Source organism: Osmia lignaria, chromosome 4 (genome assembly GCF_051020975.1).
Source record: "Osmia lignaria lignaria isolate PbOS001 chromosome 4, iyOsmLign1, whole genome shotgun sequence".
Taxonomy (NCBI): Eukaryota; Metazoa; Arthropoda; class Insecta; order Hymenoptera; family Megachilidae; genus Osmia; species Osmia lignaria.
In genome coordinates this window covers 10019799-10040634 of record NC_135035.1, presented here as the reverse complement: position 1 = coordinate 10040634, position 20836 = coordinate 10019799, and the positions used below count along the sequence as shown (strand labels likewise).

General features: G+C 44.2%; 1 protein-coding gene across 9 annotated transcripts in view; it reads left to right on the top strand.

Annotated features, from left to right (window-relative positions):
• The window catches only part of pdm3 (POU-domain protein pdm3), a 124147-nt gene that overhangs the window by 73464 nt on the left and 29847 nt on the right, over positions 1–20836 (top strand). For 6 of the 9 annotated variants that reach the window (XM_034322830.2, XM_034322825.2, XM_034322826.2 and 3 more), the window contains exon 3: positions 18370–18417. The exons of 2 other annotated variants lie outside the window; for them this stretch is intronic. In XM_034322830.2, coding sequence (XP_034178721.1) covers positions 18370–18417 — 48 coding nt within the window. Of the gene's footprint in view, positions 1–18368; positions 18506–20836 lie in introns of those variants that run through there. One more of the 9 variants, XM_034322835.2, reaches the window with a different exon arrangement.

Below are 20836 nucleotides of genomic sequence, written 5' to 3'. Positions count from 1 at the left end.
TCCCTGGGGCAGGAATACTAGATCAGTGTTTTAAATATTGTTCGAGAAGTTAGATTCAACGTATTTTCAATGCACGCATCGCGCAATGAATTTCACAATAGATTCGTTAAAGTAAATTCAGCAGGCAATTTCAAAGTTAATATTTGAAAACCTTCCGCGTATGTTTTCCTCTTCGCTTGCGCCATGTGTTAATTTGTAAGACTTTCTTACGCGCACCCGGTCGTACTTGTACAGTTTCCCATATCATTATTGAATCGAAGGGTTGTTTCCCTCGTGTTGTAGAACTGTAAATTACCATGGAAATAAATTTTCTGTTTGAAATCCGGGCAGCTCCTAAGTAAGGCAAATTTAATTAATCAATCAGAATTTATGAATATAACGAAGGGTGTTTTTCAGAGGTGCGTTACTTAAAATGCAGTAGTTAGTGTATTTCGCAAAGTGGGCGGTTCAACCCTTTCTTTCTGACAGCATACGCCGATATAAACTTCTTAAACGATTTCTTAATTCGCCACTCTGCAGGGGTTCTCCCTTTTCGGTCATGTTTCCAACCACCCCTTCAACCGGTCGAGCATCCCTTTTCTCTTCTCGTTCGCTGAACGTCTCTTAATTTCACGAAACCCCTAGCTACACTCTCTCTCTCTCTCTCTTCGCGTTCCACGGTGAATGTAATTAATGTTTAGCATCCACGTTATTTGTTTAGTTTCATTTCATTATCTTCGAAGGCGTCGACTACGACGATTTTATGCAAATAAAGGCGAGAGACGAAGTTTCGCGTTCCCCTTTCGACCCACCCACCCTCTTTTAACTCTGCCTCTACCGAACACGTTTCTTATTGTTCCCGTGCCTCGCCTTCTCCTTTATTATCGTCCTTCTTTATCCTCCTCTCCTTTTTTTTTCTTCGCTCTATCCTCCTTCGGCCTGTCGCCATCGCTGTTGTTGTTGTTGCTATTATTATTACGATCGTGACGAAGATTCGCATTATCATTTTCCCAAGTCGGTTCGGTGCTCGACGAATAAATATCATTCATAATTCATTCCACTTCTTTGGCGTTCATTAATCCTCTGATTAAATGTATCTCATTATTTAAGAAAGACCGACCCCCGCGTTTTATAAAAGCGGCCGAAGTTCCATTACCAGGCGCGGCTGAGAACTACCCCACCCCTTTCTTCTTTCTTCCCTTTCATCTGTCCTTTATTGTTTGGAATTTAGTAACGAGAGTGCCGGCTAATCGAACCCACCCCCATCTTCGATCTCATTTACGTTTGTTAGTCGGAATTCACGAACGCGTTGAATTTTAATTTGGAAAATTAACCCATCGAGTGATCCGTGGAAAATAATGTTCGATTCGCGTATCGAGGGTGGAAAACACGAGGAAACGACACGGACGAGGGTGGCGAACATGTTGCACGACTTATCCAGACGACGTATTTAAATTCAGTGAAACTTTGGAGCCGTAAGTTCGCCGTGGCCCGGGACCAGCTGAATTGAAAAGCTAATTCTCGTCGTACAATCGACTCGTCTCGGCGTAGGGCAAACTTTGTGAATGTGTCTCATTAACTGGCTGCGAGCAGCGTGCGCACGCGTGAATTCGCGCGAACCGAGACGCGTGTGCGTGTTTAAAGCGTGTAACCACCGCGTAATCTCCTCCGCGGTCACATATTCTCTAGGCGTATTTCAATTTCAAGTCACAGCTTGCCTTTCCGTCGAAACCGTACTTCAAAATTGTCCTATCGCTTCTGAAATTTCATTTAGAAAAATTCTTGCCAACATTTCAGCAGCTTCGATTCTTCTTACTTTAATTTACAAGAATTTTTGCTTTTATATCAAAAATTAATTTGAATTTCTTATCATGTAACACTTATGAAAAATCCTCATCATGGAAAGAAAGGAAGACAGAAAATATTCCTTGAAAAGCCGTGCTCTCCGGAGAATCAAGTTGGATTCAGTTGCAAACTATGTTGCCCAGTTTCCCAATTAACTGCGGGGCCGTAAATGGCACAGTTTTCAGCGACCGCGAACCACCCCTGAAATTCGAATGTTCGCGGTCGCATTCCTGTGTTTTTAAAAGCTCGGCAAGGGCGCGGAAAACAAAAGGCAAGTTGCAACGACCCGCAACTTGCGTCCCGTACGTACGTAACGGAAACGAGCGAACAAAAATTAAAAATAAAAGGAGAGACAGAAAGAAAAGAAAAAAGTGTTGGGGGGGGGGCGAAAAAAGAGGAAAAGATTCGCTGAACCCGCGGCTCCAACGAGCTAACGCTTTTATTATCCGTCGCTTTAATTTAAGCGGGTCTAGTCGGTCCGTCACGGTTCCAGGTGTGAATTAAGCGCGGAATAAGCGAGCACCGGGTATCCACTTTCGGCGCCCACGGCGATGCGCGGAATAATTAAATGTGTGTTTTGATAAACGCAAACGAAACGGTCGTCGGCCACCCTCGGCGAGAATCGCGCAAGAAACACGCGATTTCCTGCCCTGTTTCGCCAACCTTTCGCGACGAACATTTCACGGCCCACCAAAGAACAATCGTTTTTCATGCACCAGCAGCAAATTTTTATGCTAATATTTCTCGTGTGTTTTATCGCGATCCCTCCGCCAGCTACCAACATTATCGAAGCTACTCTCTTCTTTTTTTTTTTCATCGTGTATATAGGTTCAGCCATGGAGATACGCTTCCATTTTGTGGAATAAAGGTGATTCATTGTTATTCGTTCAATTTGTAAATGAAGGAGAGGTGGTGCGAGGGGATCGCGAGTAATATTTCATGAGATATCGAGTGCTTAATGTTTTTTATCCGTGTGCTGTTTTAAGAATGATGGTGTGCGACAAATTTTTCGCTGTTTGGTAAATGGTGGTCGTGTTCGGTTTCATGGGAAATCAGAGTATTCTGAATTTTTCAAATATATAAAATACTGAAGCGTGGGAGTCGCAGCGTGGCGGCTGTGCTTCTCTTCTCTTATAAAAAAGACAAGCGAGAATTGTTATTCATTGGTTTTTAAAAAGGAGGCAGTTTGCGACGAGACGAAAAATAGATTATTATTTTTTCACCGCTAAACCGTTCTACAGAAGATATCTACAATCTTCCTGCCCTCGTTTCGCAACTATTCGAATTAAACCAGATCCACGAATCTGGATCACCTTTGACCACCTCGTTATTTCTAAAAAGAGGTCGTTCCACGTACGAAATTCCTTCCTTTCAAACGAGAACGTCGAATATCTGGTTCGAACTTCCTGGAAGTGTCCGAGGGCGGGAGTTTTTGAAATCAGCTAGCGGTGCGACCACTTTCGACGCCCGTGGCGACACACGGGCCGCGATTAAACGCGTGTTTTGATAAACGCCAACACGCGATCCTCGGGTTTGTAGCAAGAAAATGGTCGACGCGTCAGCCAGGTTGCTCGTGAAACTTTCGTGGAAGTGTCTACACAGCGTCTCTCTTCATACGTGTCTCTTTGTCGCTTGCTCGTCTTACTTGCTGTCTCTATCCGACCAGTTAGCTAACTCTCGGAACAGCAGCGGACCAAGCGATAGGGATTTGTGTTAGGGGGCCGCACTGGCACTGCTCTGGAAACTGCTGATTCGAAATTAACGAAAATTAATTGGCAACGTCGCGATATTAATTCCCGAGATTAATTCCCCAGGACGTAGTGCTAATTGATATCTCTCGCTGCCAGGAGCGAGCGAGACGGCGATAGGAAGCGGAAGGGAGAGGGATGAGATCAGAAGCTTACAACGCAACCTGTACCTGAACCGTTCGAATCTTGATACTGATACGAGTTATCCCATTTTTGGGTGCAAAAATTTATTGATATCTCATCTTTAGAAAAAACCCTTTCCCCTGGTATTTTTTTTAAATTTAAAGTCTGCGTGATCCATTCGCATTGATACACGTCGAATATCATTGACGTCACCAGCCTCCTCCGGCATCGACAGGACAGAACATGGAACCGCACGCGGATCCATCATTTACGAATTCGCATGGTCTCTATGTTCCATCGAAAGGATTCAATGGTCCGTGGACGAATCAGCGTCTCGGGGTTCGTTCACCTGCCGTCGCATAATTATGTGTCTATGCCTTTACGGCAACGATGTAACGAACGCGACCCGGTGCGCTTTCAGACGTTGTAAATTAAAGTTGAGAAAGTGTGCTACGCGAACGAGCGGTGCTAGCGTATAGCGCGCGAGCGCGTTAATTAAAGCTCATTGTAATAAAGAGCACTTTTTTATTCACTTTGCCTCGTTCAGCCAGCTACCTGGTCACGATATTTTTTATGTATAATTATATTAAGTTTTACGAGCTCCACGGTCCGAGTGAAACGAAGGTCCCACGCCTTTGTCGAAATAACCGAAAGTTCTTTCAACGATCGCGAGGAAGAAACGCGAGAAAAAGTTTGTCATCGAAGGAAGTAGGATGAAAACGTGTGCTGATCGGTGAATTTTGAAGTAATAAATTTCTCGCCAGGCCGGTCGATGCTTCGCCGTCAGGTTATGCGCGAAAGTTGAAATTTATGCCTCGGTTGTTTATGATCGGCCAGTGATAAGGGATCTACGGACGCATGACAAATGATCCCGTAATGAAAAGTGAAAGATACTGCGCGCACTGGGCCCGGCTGCATAAATTTCAATGATTTAATGCGTCGCGCGGCTTGCGCGTATCCTCATTGAATAGGGATCGATAAAACTGAAGCTAGGATCGATTCGTTCTCCTGAAAAGTCATCGATCTTTCGCTAACCGATGTGCGCGATTCGAAGACAGTAGGTCAAAGCGATTCTTCTTTTGTGTACTTTTTAGAAACACTTCGTCGAAGTCCTTCTACATTCTCTAAGAAATTGATATCTCTTTTTCATTTATTTTATTTTCTTTCAATTAGCAATTCTTTCGTCCCTTTCGCGATAGAAAATAAAAGATTTGAAAATCTTGGAGAAATCAAGGATACCGAGTGTAAGAATGAAGAAAGCGGGGGTGGTTTAGAAGGTGTTTGTACGAAGCGAGGGTGGCAGGAGAGATACCGATAGTTTGCCGCGCGAGTTTAGTCGCATGCCGGACCGAAATAGCGATAATCCTAGATTGGCCGAGTGACACTGTAATCGTTAACGAAACGATCTAGTCGTACGGGCAGCAATGACCACGTCGTAGCACGGAAATCGTCGTCAGGGCGGTCGATCGATGGCGAATAACGCTGGAAACGCTGGCTAGGCTCCGGTAGGTTAGGTAGGGTGCTTAGGTGTTACAATGATTATCCGAGAGGGACAGCGAAAGGTAATTATGCCCGATAGAATCGGCGTGCCGGAGCGAGACAGTCGTATACTTTGCACAGGCAAGGAAAGAGAGACACCGATAGCCGGCGCGTCGTCGACGACGAGAAAGACGGCGAATCCTCGTAATTACCTCGAAGTGAGCTGCTTTCGGCTCACCCGAGCCTTCGAAACTTCGGGAATAAATAGTGTTCCGTATTACCGATCCGACTTTACGAGGTGAAAGGAGGGACCTGCCGCGATCGGGAAACTGTTACGATGTTACGGGAAACTGTTGGAACGTATTAATTTTCGCGCCATCCATTTCCCGGATACGTCAACCTTCTCACGATTTACAGTAAAGATTCTTCTTTCCATCTTATCCTAAATTTCTTTTCTTTTTATGGTACCATTTAAGGGTGGAAATCCTATACTATAAGTCATATTACTATAAATTATAATTATAAGTCTTCGCGTCTCGTCGCGAAGTGCGATTTCTTTTTTTAAAACAATGATTGAGCGCGAGTGATAGCTGTTTCCGTAAAAATGCCTACATTTATCATAATTTTTACCTAACGCGATAAAAAGGAAAAAGAATTTTCGAAAATAGATCACCAAACATGCGGCATAATTAACTACTCCTCTACCCTGATCCCACCCCGTCTGTCGTCGGTTAAGATTTAATCCGTTAATCTATTCTCGTAATAAGGAATCCATAATGAGTCGAAGCAGACATCTATATCGTCGTTGGTTGAAGGGTATCCCGAAGGATAGACGCGTAGAATAGCGGAGACAGAGAAAGAGGAACGCGTGTTGGTGGGGATGGAAAGGGGTGTAGAATGCCAGGGTGATAGAATTGGTGGGGGGAGGGATCAGGGAGGGTATGGTAGGGGGTTAATTAAGCCATCCTAATATAACTTCTCCTCGGCCCCCGGAGTTATCGAGTATTATTCCGCAAATGTGTCGACCTCAAAGACAATGCCATTCCGGGAAAATTTATTTGTGTCGCTGTACACTGCCATCTCTACCGCCTCGAAACAAACCCGACGAAACTTCTGCCAGGCTCGAGCAACTTAATTAAACCGACCGTGGCCTCGGTCCTGTACGAAGTGTCGAGCTCTTCTGGTCCGTTGCTCCCTTTTTTTTTCTCTCTCTACTCTTTCCTTTTTCGCTTGCTCACGCGATTCGTCCTTCGCTTCCTACTTTATTAACCCTCGCAGGATCGGGCTGGACTCAGGTGTACCCCGAAATGTAAGTTTCTACGGAATCTAACATTTTGATGCTTTTCTTTTTAATAATCTTCAAAACACTGTAACTCCGTTATTTTTACGAATTCCGGAATATTCTTTGGCAGAGATATTTTTGAAGATACGCACTTTGAGAAAATGCAAAAAAAGATTGATTTTTCCAAATACCTCTTTAAATTCAACCTAACGGTAGCCTCCCATCTCAATAAATAACCTACTCGTACTTCCTACGCTAATAAGAATTCTAATTCGGTCGAGAAGCAGTGACAAATTTACTCTATCGAAATAAAGCGACGAAGAGGGCTCGAATTACCGGAACAGAAGGGTGAACGAACGTGTTGGCCAGGAGGAACGCTCGTATTGTTGCCTCGTCGGCCATCGCAGTTGTTGCGGTAATTATGTGCTGACGTTTTCCTCGGCAACGTCTGTAAGTGAACCGCCGTGAAGATGCTTCCCAGAAGTCATCAACGTTCAGCACATGTTAAGCGATCAGATCCACTTGCCGTTGCTCGTGGGGGAAAAGAGCAGGGGAATGAATTATTATTACCCTGGTAAATCCGGTCAATCTCGCGGAGAGACTCGAAAGCTACTATATGACAACGAGTGCCGGCAATCGGCGCAATAGAGATGCATGGGAGTGCGTTAATCCGCGCACTTAGCGTTCCGACACTTGACATTTCCTTTAATAATGGCGTCTTCATTCGCTGAATCGCAAGTTCAAGTTAAACGCTGGTAGGAGAACGTCGTTGATCTCCGCTGATGGTGGATGGAATTTTTACGGGGAATCCTTGGCTTTCATCCGTTTTCATGAAAGTATGATTCTTCGAATGTTATCGATATAAAATTTTATAAATAGCAAGTCAGCGATATTAATAAGTATCAGAGAATTTTGACCAAGTTCCGAGAAGTCTGATTTACCAACGAGTTGATTCAATTGGGTGAAATGAGTTGTCAATTTACGAATGGAATTAGGATTAATTAATGTACGTCGGAGAGCAATTAGCAGATGAATGAGCAAGGAACGAGGATGATATTCGTGTCAAAGATCGAAGTTAGAAAAAGATTTTCTCTCGTTCGTTTTGTAATTTGACGTATCCGCGAAATCACTTACGATGAAAGGCGAGGATATTAATTAATCGGTATCCTCCGGTTAAAACGCTGGCGTATATAAGCGAACTCCCCAAGGAGAAGACGGTTAAATTGCATGCACACGCAGACACGATTTCACGTAGGGGAAACGGCATCGTGGCAAGCGTAATTTTGAGCGTCAATTTCCGATAAGGATCAGCCGCGAAGAGAGAAAACGGAACATTATTAACCAGCAAGCCGTTACGCGTTGCGGCACAATGAAAACTACGAGCGAGTTAATTCGTCCCCCGTCCCGTAATGCATCCGTCGCGTCGCCTTGAACGACGACGGAAAATTGATTCGACATTGATAGTCAAGTTTCACAGCCTTGACGATGATAATGGAGAAACCTCGGTACCGATTAACCTTTTTCCTCGCGGACTATATTGGCCAGCAGATACCTACTTATGACCGTACTCCTTGCTTTACCGCCTCGGCGAACGTAGCTGGAATAATCGTCTTAGCAGAGAACCGCGAGTACGCTTGGCAGTATCGTTGGAACATCTAGAATTACGCTCATTAACACCGAGGCATCTGCTAATGATCTTACTTGGCTCAGGATTGTGTAACTCAAGGACTGCGAGGAAATCGGTCGCCGTGTATAATAAGCCTTCGCGGAATAATGTTATTCCTTATACGAATTACTATAGGCTTCCTGTAGCGCGAGCCAAACATCATTACCACTCAAACGTTTAATCATGAAAATTTTCAATTACGAAATGATAGATATTTTCAGATTTTTCATTTTATACAGGATTTCCTGTTTGGGTCAGTAGCGTAATTAGGAGGATCGGAAAGATCAATTAGGAAATTAAAAATAAATCTTCTGATTTTTGGTAAACGGTAGAATTTTGATTTTACGCCTGAACTTTACCTTCGCCAGACGCCATGCCGTTAACACCCCATAGCAGTTTTCGACGAGAAAGACACTTTGCAAACGAGGACTTTGTCGATCTAATAAAGTCCCTTCCCTTGGATCGAGGCTCTAACATTATTCCGCTCTTTGACGTTTTCGCCTAAGTCGGCGGCAACTGGCTTAGCAAAGACGCGCGCTTACTATGTCGAGCCCAAAGGCTAACGTTCACCTTTCGCGCCAGTCTGAGTGTGTTTCACTTTTAATTTCTTGCGTTCACGTCACACGATCCTTGTACAATGATGAAAGTATAATTTCTCGTCACTTGGGCGAGCCTCTTTCGAAATCGTTCAATTTGAAATGATAATTAACGAATACAAATTATTTAAATTGTTCGATCTAACATTCTTCGCCAATGAAGTCCTTCGAAAATAGAAAACTACCGTTGATCCAATGGGTAGAAGCTGATGCGAGGGAAAATCTGATGAAATTTGGAAAAGCTTCGAATCGTCTATCAATTCGAATTATCGATCACCGTCGAACGTAGCCTAATTTACACAGGGAGAACGAACAGTGTTGGCTTAGGGTAGCAGAGCGTAGGCCAGAATGACATTCTTGGTAATCCCCCGGCCCTTGCCTGTCGTTTCCAACCAACGATCGAGGGGGGCACCGCGATGCCTCACGGTACTATCGATCATTCGGCAGGCCTCATAATTAGCAATTAACTATATCCATTAGTCGGTGATATAATTACCATGTGCTCCTACTACCGACGCTTAACCCGCCGTCTGCACGGCACGGCGGACGTTGCGAGGGGCTGATTTTCGCGGCATTAGCAGGTACATCACGATAATTATACGATCGATTATTCTAGGAGACCAACAGGGGTTGAAAATTGCTCCCTTCGTCCCCTACCCGAGTGTCTAGTAAACTTGGCTGGCTTCGACTCGAATCGATCCATCCTATTTTCAGTAATTCAAGGTTCCCCACCCCTTTGGATACAAGAAATACATGTACACTCATACGAATTCTTCTTGCCAATCGTTAAAACATTTTTCCAAAATTTTATTTTTATTTTTAATTTTATTGACATTAATGTAACCTCCTACAAAGTTACCGAGAACGTTCACCTTTGTAACACACAACAAGGTCAGCCTAACAACAAGGTGGACCCTATTCTATATAATTACCAACTTTCTTCTTTTTTTCCCTACGTTGATGGCGAATTGCCAGTCACGATTGTCTCGCAGAGTTTCGTAGCCCGTCCGTCTGCCTCGCCGGACGGTCTTAATTGTATTTAATGATTCGCCAGATTACCACGCTGGCAATCTCGGTGTCCAAAGGCGAATAAGACGTTCGCAAAGTGACGACAGGAAGACGCGGAATCGATACTTGTGGAAAACGATTGATCGGTCGCTTTCGACGATGCGGGTGTTAGTTTCGCGTACCCCCTTTTCACCTTTACGCCCGTTTTCTTTCCTGTTCGCGGGTCGAAAATGAAATTTAATCACCGAAGGAGTTTAGGACGCGTGTGCCTTCGAATTAGCCGCACGAGACAGGAGAATTCACACGTACGTGGATAGGCGGGCACATGTGCACGGCCGTCGGGCCGAAAGCTGAAAGTTTCAGCTTCGGTAATTATTATCGTGGGATTGGTATAACCGTTGATTATGGCTATTATAAACTGTCGGGCAAATATAAGAAGGTTTGGTGAGGTAGGGCGCGAGCAGCGTGTGTTAGGTAGTTGGAATTAGCCGGCTAGGATCGGCCTAGAACTATCTTGGATACCGCTGATTGCGGAATTAGAATTTATATGGATCCGTGCACGCGAGCCCAACCCCAGTGGTTCTCAATTTCGACGCTGGAAATGAGCCTCGTGATACGAGCGATCTGTTTTCGGGGCCGCGGTTGGTTTACGATTAATTCTAAAAGCTCTCGATATACCGCTTAATTCGGCCAACGATATCAGCGATTAACGTCCGGCAATGATGCGGCGCCTACATCGCCCCGCCTCTGGCGTCCAGCTCTCCAATTCACTCAAAACACCCTATCCCCCTGTCCTTGTTCCCACCCTTTTTCCACCCGCTTTGCCCGTCGCACGCAATGAAATTACTACGCGTCCCATGAAAATAATCTAATTGAATAACGCGTCGTTATCATTTTTACGTATTATCCGTGAGGGTAGACCTTGATCGTGATTTCAACACCGAATACGCCGCTGTTTCGTGAAAACGATAATTGTTCGGTATTACCCGACGACAGCGTGCGCCGGGTCGATCGTGTAACCTATCGGTGGATTAATGTTTCAAAGAACGTAGCTCGGGGAATTCTATTGTTCGCTGTTCAAGTTACATTCAACAGTTTTCTGTTTTGCGATTGAGTTTCATCTACCTTTTGATTTTTTGAAAAATCTATTCATCGACAAGTATTTCTTCGATATTCATAGCACTGCTATCCATATGGTGCGACCGTGATCCCAAACGCGATACGAAGAGACCCAATCCCAGAAACGATCCCCTATGTCCCGGTAGCTGATTAGACAGCAAAGCCGTTTGAATAATATTTGTCGTCGACTTTCTTCGCGGCCGCGAAATCCGTGCCCACGTTCGATTCTGCTATGCATATGTAAGAGCCGTGCCCGGCACTCGAATTGATGAAATTCCCAACATTAATTGTATCACAATGGTAATTGAATCTGCGGAGCGCCGTCTATTTGAACAATAGTTGGTTATATTATGTAGATTTGCCGTCGTAGCCTCGTACCCCTCCATCCAGCTTGCCGGATCCCCTCCTCTCCCTCCCTTGTTCGTGTTCAACCCGTTCCTCCTACCCTCAACACCACCATCTACCCCCCTTGTCTTCCCGTTACCTTCGCTATTCCGAGACCCCTTCCACGACGACGACGACGACGACGACGACGACGACGACGACGACGACGACGACGGTTGCCGCAGCACCGCCTGGCTGTTTAAACACAGACGATATCAGAACTACCAGAACTAACGTACGGAGTTAGCACGGGTTAGGCGCCTCGACTACGCTCGCCATTATCATAATTGCACGTGCAGTTCCTTCGACGAAGCACGGCTGACCTGTCGCAATGGGAATAGACGATGATCTCTTCGGTGACCCGGAATCACTGCGAGCCAGTTTCAGCAAGATCTTTCGATCCTGTGCTTTCTATAGAATCTTGTGAGACGAAGATTTTCATTTTTCTTATCTTTGGTTCGATATGAAAAATTTCTTCGCTATTTAACCCTTTTTTATAATTGTTTATTTTTCATCTGGAAATGAGAACCACTACTCCAGCTAGGTATTCCTTTATCACAGCGAATAAAGTTGCAAAGGCTTTCGTAATAGCCGTTCCCTCCGTCGCTCGTAAAAGTGATACGCCTCCATTACCACCCATAGATCGTTACATTTTATAATGGTACTGATTAAAATCGTACCAGAAGACTATATTCCCTCCTTCACTTATTTTCACTCTATCAGTTACAAGCTGTCCCTCATTGTTCCTTCTTACGTGGTAAAGGGGTGGAAAAGAGATGCTGAAGAGATAGGAACGGTTTGTAACAACAGAGGGGAAGATTAAGCGAGAACTAGTGCAAATAATATGCACGCATCGCGCTCACTGGTTGACACTTTCGCTAATCGGCCACGTTGGGACTATCAGGAACGGTTCGACCGTGCGTCACGATATGCTCCGACTGACGGACGAGGGACGAACCTGTGACGATATTAGGGACGTGTTAGGTTTGCCGAGGGATCCCTCCGGGGACAACAAAAGGACCACACGCACCGGGACGTACCAATGGACAACGTTATATTGCACTGAAATTGCCCTCGACCGACCGATCGCCTGAATCTCCGCTCCCTCTTTTCAATTCTTTCCGGAGAAAACCGACATCTTTTCAATTTCGATTGAAAACTTTGATTTCTTCTATGAATCCTTATCTTTGCAATAACTCGATTTCTTATTTTCACTATGAGACTTCGATAGATTAACAGACCATGTTTTGAAAGACTTGAAAACTAGAATTTTAGATGTTACATATATTAGAGTAAATTATATTGAAAAATTTTAAAAATTTACATAGACCTTAAAATAATTATATAATTTTGTCCGTATTCATTTAACATAAATTACTGTTTCTTATCCACTCGTTTGATTTATGTAATATATTATTTGAAGAAATGATTAAATGACAAGACTATGGATTCTCCAACCAATATTAGCATTGGTATACGTAACAGAGGAACTATTGGATCCCGAATTTCGAGAATTTCGGGTAGCTTTTAACGCCCATCCTGGCATCGTGGAAACTCGTGTTAGGCCAGGGCCAGTCGACGTACGATCGCCCGATGTGCACGGACTTTGCTCGCTGGCGATGGTGTTCTCCCACTGCTGAGTTGGTAGCCCTGGCTGGCTGTGCCTGCCTGCCACCACCTCATTTGAATTTCTAATTAGGAAACCTCCATGCAATTATTGGATTAATGTAAATTACGAGAGCTGGCTCGGTCTCCGCCACCGCTACCGCTACCGCCGCACAAGGGTGGAGTTGTCTCTCTTCCTCTCTCTCCCTCTTTGTCTCTATCTATGCCCCCTTTATCCAGCCATCTCTTTTCAACCACCATTAACTTTCTCCCTTCAGCTTCCTCTGACAGTTTCACCGTCTTTGTTCCACCCGTTCAACCCCTTATCGTTTCTCTGTCTTTTACCCTTCGCACTTCTCCGCCGCCACCCTCTATCCTGTTCTTTCGGCAAGCCTCTCCTCTCGCGGCGGGGGTTGGGGATAATTAAAATCCGTTGATTAATATGTAAATTTAATAAGATTACTGTTCTAGGAATGCCCGGCGCAGACAAGCGGCTGTACCGCGACTCCTTGTATCGGGGATGGGTCTGTTGTAGCGTTTGACTGTCATTCGAGAACGAACCGGGGAAGGGTGCTTTTCTTGTCGGGCTTCTTTCGAACTCTTGCTTCGCGTAAACAGGAAACGATGCTCCGTTTTATTCTATCTTAAATTCCCTGCTAGGATATTAAAGGCAACCGATCAAATATTTCGATGGATCTTCTTGCTGGTATAATTTGTCACAATGAAGATCGTACCTTTTTCTGAAATTAATAAGAAAATAATCCGATGTTCTCGTAAAAACAACCATCAATTATCGACTATTTTTTCCGGAATCGCGTTTTGCAAACCAGGAAATTTGCACAGATTCATCCGCGACAGCCGCAGGCAACAACCCTGGCGCTGAAAAAAAAAAGACACCGAAAACGTTAGCGGCAGCGAAGGGTGGCCGAAAAGGACTCACCGACGACAGGCAATTTTTGTCCCTGCGTAAGCTAAAAATACAATTTGAAAAATCCAACAATACCGGCCAATTCGCAGGAAAATGCGCCAGTCACCCGAACGCCGTCGGTATTGTTCGCCGGCTGGACACAATGCAGCCGATTGGCGGTCCCGGATTTTTACAACATTCGCGACTTTTTTTTTTTCGCGCGTAGCTACCCTCCCGCTCGCCACCTGCCACCCTGCCGGCCAGGCGAACCACCTTTTTTGTTTCCTTTTCCACTCCTTTTTTCCGACGACGACGGTTTGCTGCACGCGCGGTTCGCGCGCCAAAACCGGGCGTAATCGCCGCGTTACGCGGCGAAACGCGATTTGCATAGCCAGAGCCGAAAAGTGGCGGCTGCTACGTTGATTTCCTCTTTTTCTTTTTTCTTTTTTCTGCCTCCCTCGCTGGCCACACCGGCAGCCTGACCCACGGCCGAGCCGTGTCGGCCAGGATAATCCGCAAAAAGCAGCGGATACCTCGAAACTGTGCCTCCTAAAGCAGCCCGTCGCGAGAACGCCCGCGTGTACACGCGCGTTTCCACGTGCGCGCGATTTTTTTGCCGCGTTCCAACGACACTCTGCGTTTATTAACCCCCCTGCTGGAGGGTGGAACGCGCGAGTTTGCGGCGAGTCAAGCAGTCGTACGAATTTTTAATTACGCGACCAGATTGGCGCCCACGCAAACATCGCCTCTGATTAGCGTGATTCCGTTACGAGAGAAACAACGATTTTTTTAATTAATACCAGATTATTTTCTTCTCGGCTCCTCTTAAGATGTCGCATTATATCATTTCAATTTTCGCTTGAAATTCTCGGAACACGGAATATTTCCCTTGTAGACCCCTTATGTAATTATTTAACCCTCAAATTTATAAAGCATGAAACTAAACGCTCAAGTTACCACGCATATGTCTTTCGCAGCGTCGTTCGGGCTGGATCCAATCAATTTCGCGTCACTCGCCCGAAGAAACTCTTCACCCAGAAAGCCGGATGGGTGCAAGGGGAGGGTTATTTAAATTCTGTTACAGCGAAATCGCTTCGACTCGCTGGGAATAATTAATCGTCGAACAAAAAGATTCTTGTTTCCATAAATTAAGATAAATTCCTGTGACACGTCGGTTCGTTGCCAAACATCGGCGCAGTTTTTTCTCTGGAACGAAATAGTGGGAGGGGAGGGAAAAAAAGAAGGGAAGAGAGTGGTCCATCGGCAACGGTACTCCCCCAACGAATCTGTCACGCTCCCTTTAGCCAGCTTGTAGAACGAAGCTGACGCGTGCGCTCGCACGCACACGATCATCCCCTTTCTCGTCTCCGCGAGTAACCACCCACACCGACGAGATACGTTAACCGGTACACCGACAATTCGGGCTACTAACAAACCCAATAAAAATAATGCACTTTCGCGCATTCGCAAATGAACGTTGTCATTTTATTTCGACAGGAATGAGTCACGTGGCGCAGTGGGGCTGCCAACAGCTTCCGCCGCTGATAATAATTATGGATATTGAGAATGGTTATCGCTGACTACCCCCCGTATTAATGATCGCCCCGATGTCGATGAACAAATTTTCTGTGTCTGCTATCTAATTTTTTTTTTTCTGTGTGTAATCATAGGAAGAGGGTGATTTCATTAATTTTAAAATTAATTTTGAATTAGTAATATTTGTATTGCTACTATAGTCCGTTCAACGAGACGAGTCAGTATTTGTTTACAAATTCACGCGCTCGACGCAGGGTCGGAGCTCAGTCGTTTCCAGTTCTTCAAACGTGTCGGTCGAGGTTTGTGTACTGTGAGCCGAGCCTGCTTCGAGCACGTGAATTTATACACCTTTACTGTCTCGTCTCGTTGGATGGACTGCATCTCCGTACAATGCAGCTAAAAATTTTCATCATCGAACTCAAAGCTCAGAGGTACGCATCTCCGATTGCCATTTTTTAACATTCCACGCTATAATTTCATGCATCGTTTCGATCAATTCTCGTGAAGTTGTCATCGCAAAAATTCCGATACACGCCAGGGAAGAATGAACGTTTCACGCCATGAACATTTTTTTTTATTCTTCCATGGAGGGTGGATAGGTGGCGGACGCATAACGTGTAATTACTGTCCATGGAACGGTGGAAGCTACGTTTATGTGCTGACCGTGTAACGTCCAGTTATACACGGTTCTCGATAGTCGTCATTTACAGGAACGTCGCGTTGGATACGGGCGTGTACGCGTGTGCCTGTTTATGAATTGACATCGCATTAGGGATATTGCTTAACAATAGCGACACTGTTGCCTCGTCGAAGGGCCGGCGTGAAAAGCTGTTATTTTGAAACGCGTTATCCCCGCGAGTAGTAATTGCGAGATTGCTGAACGAGTTATGGAATACCGCACCCATGTATCTCGCTACTTTGTGTCATAAGACTGCAACGTTTCTTGGAAATTATCTTCTAAAACCGGTAATTTCACTTTAGGAATAGACGTTTCTTTGAATTATTCTTATTGGGTATAATTATAGAAAACACATGATTTCTCTCACTTTCAATTTTCACCATGACGTTGTAATAATTCTTCACGCTTCTTTTTTCACTTGAAAAATTCATCGAATCGTGTCTTATTAATTTCTCTGCTAGAACTTCGAGCTACCGCAAAACTTGCGCGTTTATATTCCGTAATTAATTAACGTGGCTCATAGTCGGGCAGAAAGAAAACTTTTGTATAAACATCGTTGTAATTAAATTCGTTGCTGCGTTTTCATAGAAAAAAGAGGGAAGGGGGGAAAGGAGGGAAAATATGACGGAGAGGGTTACGTAATTTCTGAAACGTTCTTTGTGACTTCTTCTGCGAGACGCTTTCCAATAGAACCGGAACACTCGAATTCGTAATTATAAAAGTGAAACGGCAAAGCGACCGCCGGCAAGAATGCGAATTTTTCTTCTTTCTTTTTTTTCTTTTTAAACACAATAAGGCGAAACACCGGGTTAAACGGGGTTTTCTCGCCTTGTTACGTCGATACTTTGCGACACCCTCATTACCTTTCAACGACAAAGTAATTCCGCCTGGAGAATTAATACTATTAAAACTATCGCGTCGGACACTTTACTTGGCTTCGCTGTTCCCTTTGCCGCTGTTTCACTGAATGACTGAATCGTTAGAAATATTTTCATTCAACTCTTTCTAAATGACACATGTTACACGAATATATTGTTACATATTTAACTCATAAATTGAGCTTTGACGATTCTTGGAAACTTTTATTCTCCTACGTTTTCTTTCAGCTTTAATTGAAGATAAAGAAACGAATCTAGATATACATTTTATGTGATCGTGATCTGCCATAGAGCTTTAAGTTGCTACTTTCCTGCAGCAAAGTCGTTTAACAAAGGGTTGTTTTACACCTTTGACGAAACGCTTCCATTTTATTCGCGCGCCTCCGCCAAAAAGAGAGAAGAAAAGAGACTCGTGTCAGACGCACAATTGCAGCGCGTAAATAAAATATTCCCAGCCTAGAAACGAAAGCAGTGTGGCGAGATTGAAAAAAAAAAAAAAAAGAAAATGAGTAGAACGAGGTGGTACAGGTAGCCGGGCGCGTTGTAAGGCAATTCTCAAACCGTAGGCGCGCGACCGCGTGAAGTGCATAAACTTCCGGTGACGCTTGCGCGTGCGAGGAAGCGAAGGTGTATATAGAAAACCGGCGGGCAAGTTGGGCGCGATATAAAACGCCTTTGTCTTGCAAAAACCCGCAGACGTATATCATGCGAGGCCAGGGCAACGGGCATTGTTTCGTTCTCGCATAATTATCGCGAGTCACGTTTTAAAGTTGAATTTCACCTAAATAAAGCTTAATGTTATTATCGCGGCCACCGGCGACCCGCTACCGCCATTATGAACTGGTTACAGTCTCAAACGTCATTGTACCACGAAACGATCGTTTCCAACGATATTAAAGGCAGAAACGACGACGTTTTTCCGCTGGAAATTTTTTTTTCTTCGACCGCGATCGCTGTAAATTAGATGCACGCACCTTTGCTAAATCTTTCTTAATTATTATTCAGAATTTTCTGATAAAGACTTTGGGAACCGCGGGTGACAGCCATTGACGTCATCGGTAAATCGAGAAATTAATTACTGAAATTGCAAGAAAAACCAGCTGGCTCGATAACTGATACAACTTCATTAAATTTACCGATCGATGAGAAGTCGTGGACAGGATGGCGACGCTGGTGGAGTGGAGTGGAGGGGGGCAAAAAATCGGGCTATTATCCCTCCGAAAACGGCGGTATTGATAAAACCCGCGTCGCGATCACGGCCGACCGAACAAACACAATGATACCGAGCGAACGAAATTTTTTTTTTTTTTTTCGTGTTCCCCTCCCGTTGGCGGGTCGTTGCCGCGAAACTCCCTGGATAAAAGTCGGCGTAATAAGCGGCGAACGTTCCAAAAGGGGTCGAAGGGTGGATTAACCGACGGGTGGCGGCCGTTGATGGAACAACGTAATACATACGTGATGTTTAATTAATCAATTAATAAACGTATTATTGTTTTGTTTAATTAAAAATAATGAATCTCTCTCTTTCTCTGTAGCGTTGGTGGGCGGATTTACGAACACGGCCGGCACCAGCATCATCCACCGTACGTATCAATTGCATTTGAAAGCTGACGCAACCGGGCTACGGCTCAGCCTTCCGTTATCCGTCTGTGCTTTTTATCGATACGATAGGTATTGTTCTATTTTTTTTTTTTCATTTTTATTTTGGTTCGTCTTAACCCCGATGCCTTGGTAGTTTCCCCTTCTTGCGATTACACTCGGTTCATAAATGTTCTACCTCGAGGAATGTTGAAATTCAGATCGTAGATTTGAACGGTGTATCAATCAATATGGATATACAAATAATCCTCGGTTATTTTTAATTAATTAAAAGTAGCGTCAATTTCAAAACGAAATGCATGGGATTTCTTTTTTAATAAATATTCATGGTTCTTCTAATTTTTTCCAATAATAAAATTGCAAAAGCATGTACGAATAGTTCGTTAGAATATATTTTAGAATGCTTCTGCTGATCAGTATTCAATTTTATACACGGCTAAAAGTACAGACGACTTTCATTCCCGCATACTGTCCGAAAGAGATGAAACAAAAATTTTACAATATAAATGAAAAATAACGTTGATTCGTTTATCCGTGGAGTTCAAATCTTATTTAGGAAATATTTCATCTTGTAAGACCAGTATGAATTTCGTACCGCCCTTAGTCTTTAATAACTCAGTAATTGATGCAATAAAACTAATTGAAAAGATCGAAACGGCGTTTCAAGCCGATGGTATATAAACAATGCGTTCGTTCGATGGTGAAAAATAATTAAAAGAAGACGTATAACGTTACGGCTGGTTCCATCGTTCGAGTGTGCCGCAGCAATTTCAATATTTCAATAGTGTACAAAGCAAGAATGAAAAAAGAAAAAAAAAGGAGAGTTTAACGAGGGCCAGAATCCATGCGATTCCCAGCCGAAACCTCGCGTCCACGTTTGACGGTTTATATTCGCGGCCAGTCGATTTTAATAAACTCGATGTAAACGGTTCGACCCCTTCCCTTTGTGGAGAAAGTTTCCGGGAGAACGCGCCGATTTTTAAATATAGCGCCGGTAGGTTTGGTCCACCAATGGGAGCCGGATGGGTTAGGTCTGGGAAAACCGTACCACCGTCAAAGCTTTTTCGCAAGCGTTCCTCCGCTTGCCTCGCTGATCCACGAAAAAGGCTCGCCATCCGTGGAATCTTTTGTTTATAATTTTTTTGATCATTACCCCAACAGGCTACTAATTCCGCCGTCGGGTGCATTCAAAATTTATCGACGGCGCGACAAAACGCACCCTCCAATCTTTTTTATCTTCCCTCTCCGTCCATCGGTTCGTTGTCTCCATTCTTTCATCTCTATTACTCTTCTTCTGTTCCTCTTTCCCTCGCAGTCCCTCGTTCTTTTTTTTTTTTTTTTTTTTCAAGCATCCCACTCCCTATTGGACGGCGTTCAAAGGGTATTCAGAGTCGAAGGTCCGGAAACAGTTCGGAGCAGAAAAAAACAGGTAGACGGAGTTAGGCACTTGTTTGTCGAACGGATCCATCGTGATTTTCCAAAAATTCAAATCCTATTCTGGCAATGGGTCTTTTTCTCTTCGCTCTTGGCTAATTACCCAGTGTTTACCCTTTGTGTAATTATTTTCATGAAAATTCAAGCTTCGAATTGATATACCATAAGTGTTATATTGCAAATTTAATATCCAAAGATTGCTTCATAAAAATTAGTTGATAAACCTTCGTATTCACGAAGTGTTGTTTGAAATTGATTGCTCCGTGAATACTCTCTACCACCCGCTGTATATTCGCCCTTTGATCCTCCCTCTGGCATCGTTTTTCCGGCGTAATTATCAACGTTTAAAGCGTTCCCATAATCAAAAATGTCTCCGCTGTTGGAGGTTTTTTGTTCCGGCGCCGCGTTTCGAGTGGTAATCAACTGCGCATTGCTCGTCAAAAGAAAGCAAGCACCGTTAATGAGACGCTTACACGTCCTGCAATCCCGATACCGCGACCGAGGGGCGTATTTAAAAAAAAAAAAGAAAAAAATAAAAAAAAAGAAAAAAAAGGGAGAGAGAGAAGAAAAAAGTACACAGGCAGAGAAGTGGCCTCGAGGTGGTGGTAAAGGGTAACAGTTTGCATTCAGAGATCGCGGCATACAAGGGTGCTACGGGGGAGAGGGTGAGAGCAGCAGAAGCGGGGCTACGGAGAAATAATGTGTTTAGGCGCAGGCATTTTTATCGCGCTACACACCCGCCCCCGCGTCCCTCCGTTCAACCCCACGGCACGAAAGCTTTTGTTGTTTCCAATGCTTTATGTGAATTGCACTGTAAAATCTCATTATATTCGTGTGCAATGCGTCCATTATATCCCGTGCCAGAAACATTTTTCCCTTCCCGATTTTTCCCTCATTCTCTTCTTCTCTTTGCTTTTCCCCTTTTTTGTTTCGTTCCCCACTCCTTCTCTTTTAAACATTCCCTAAATT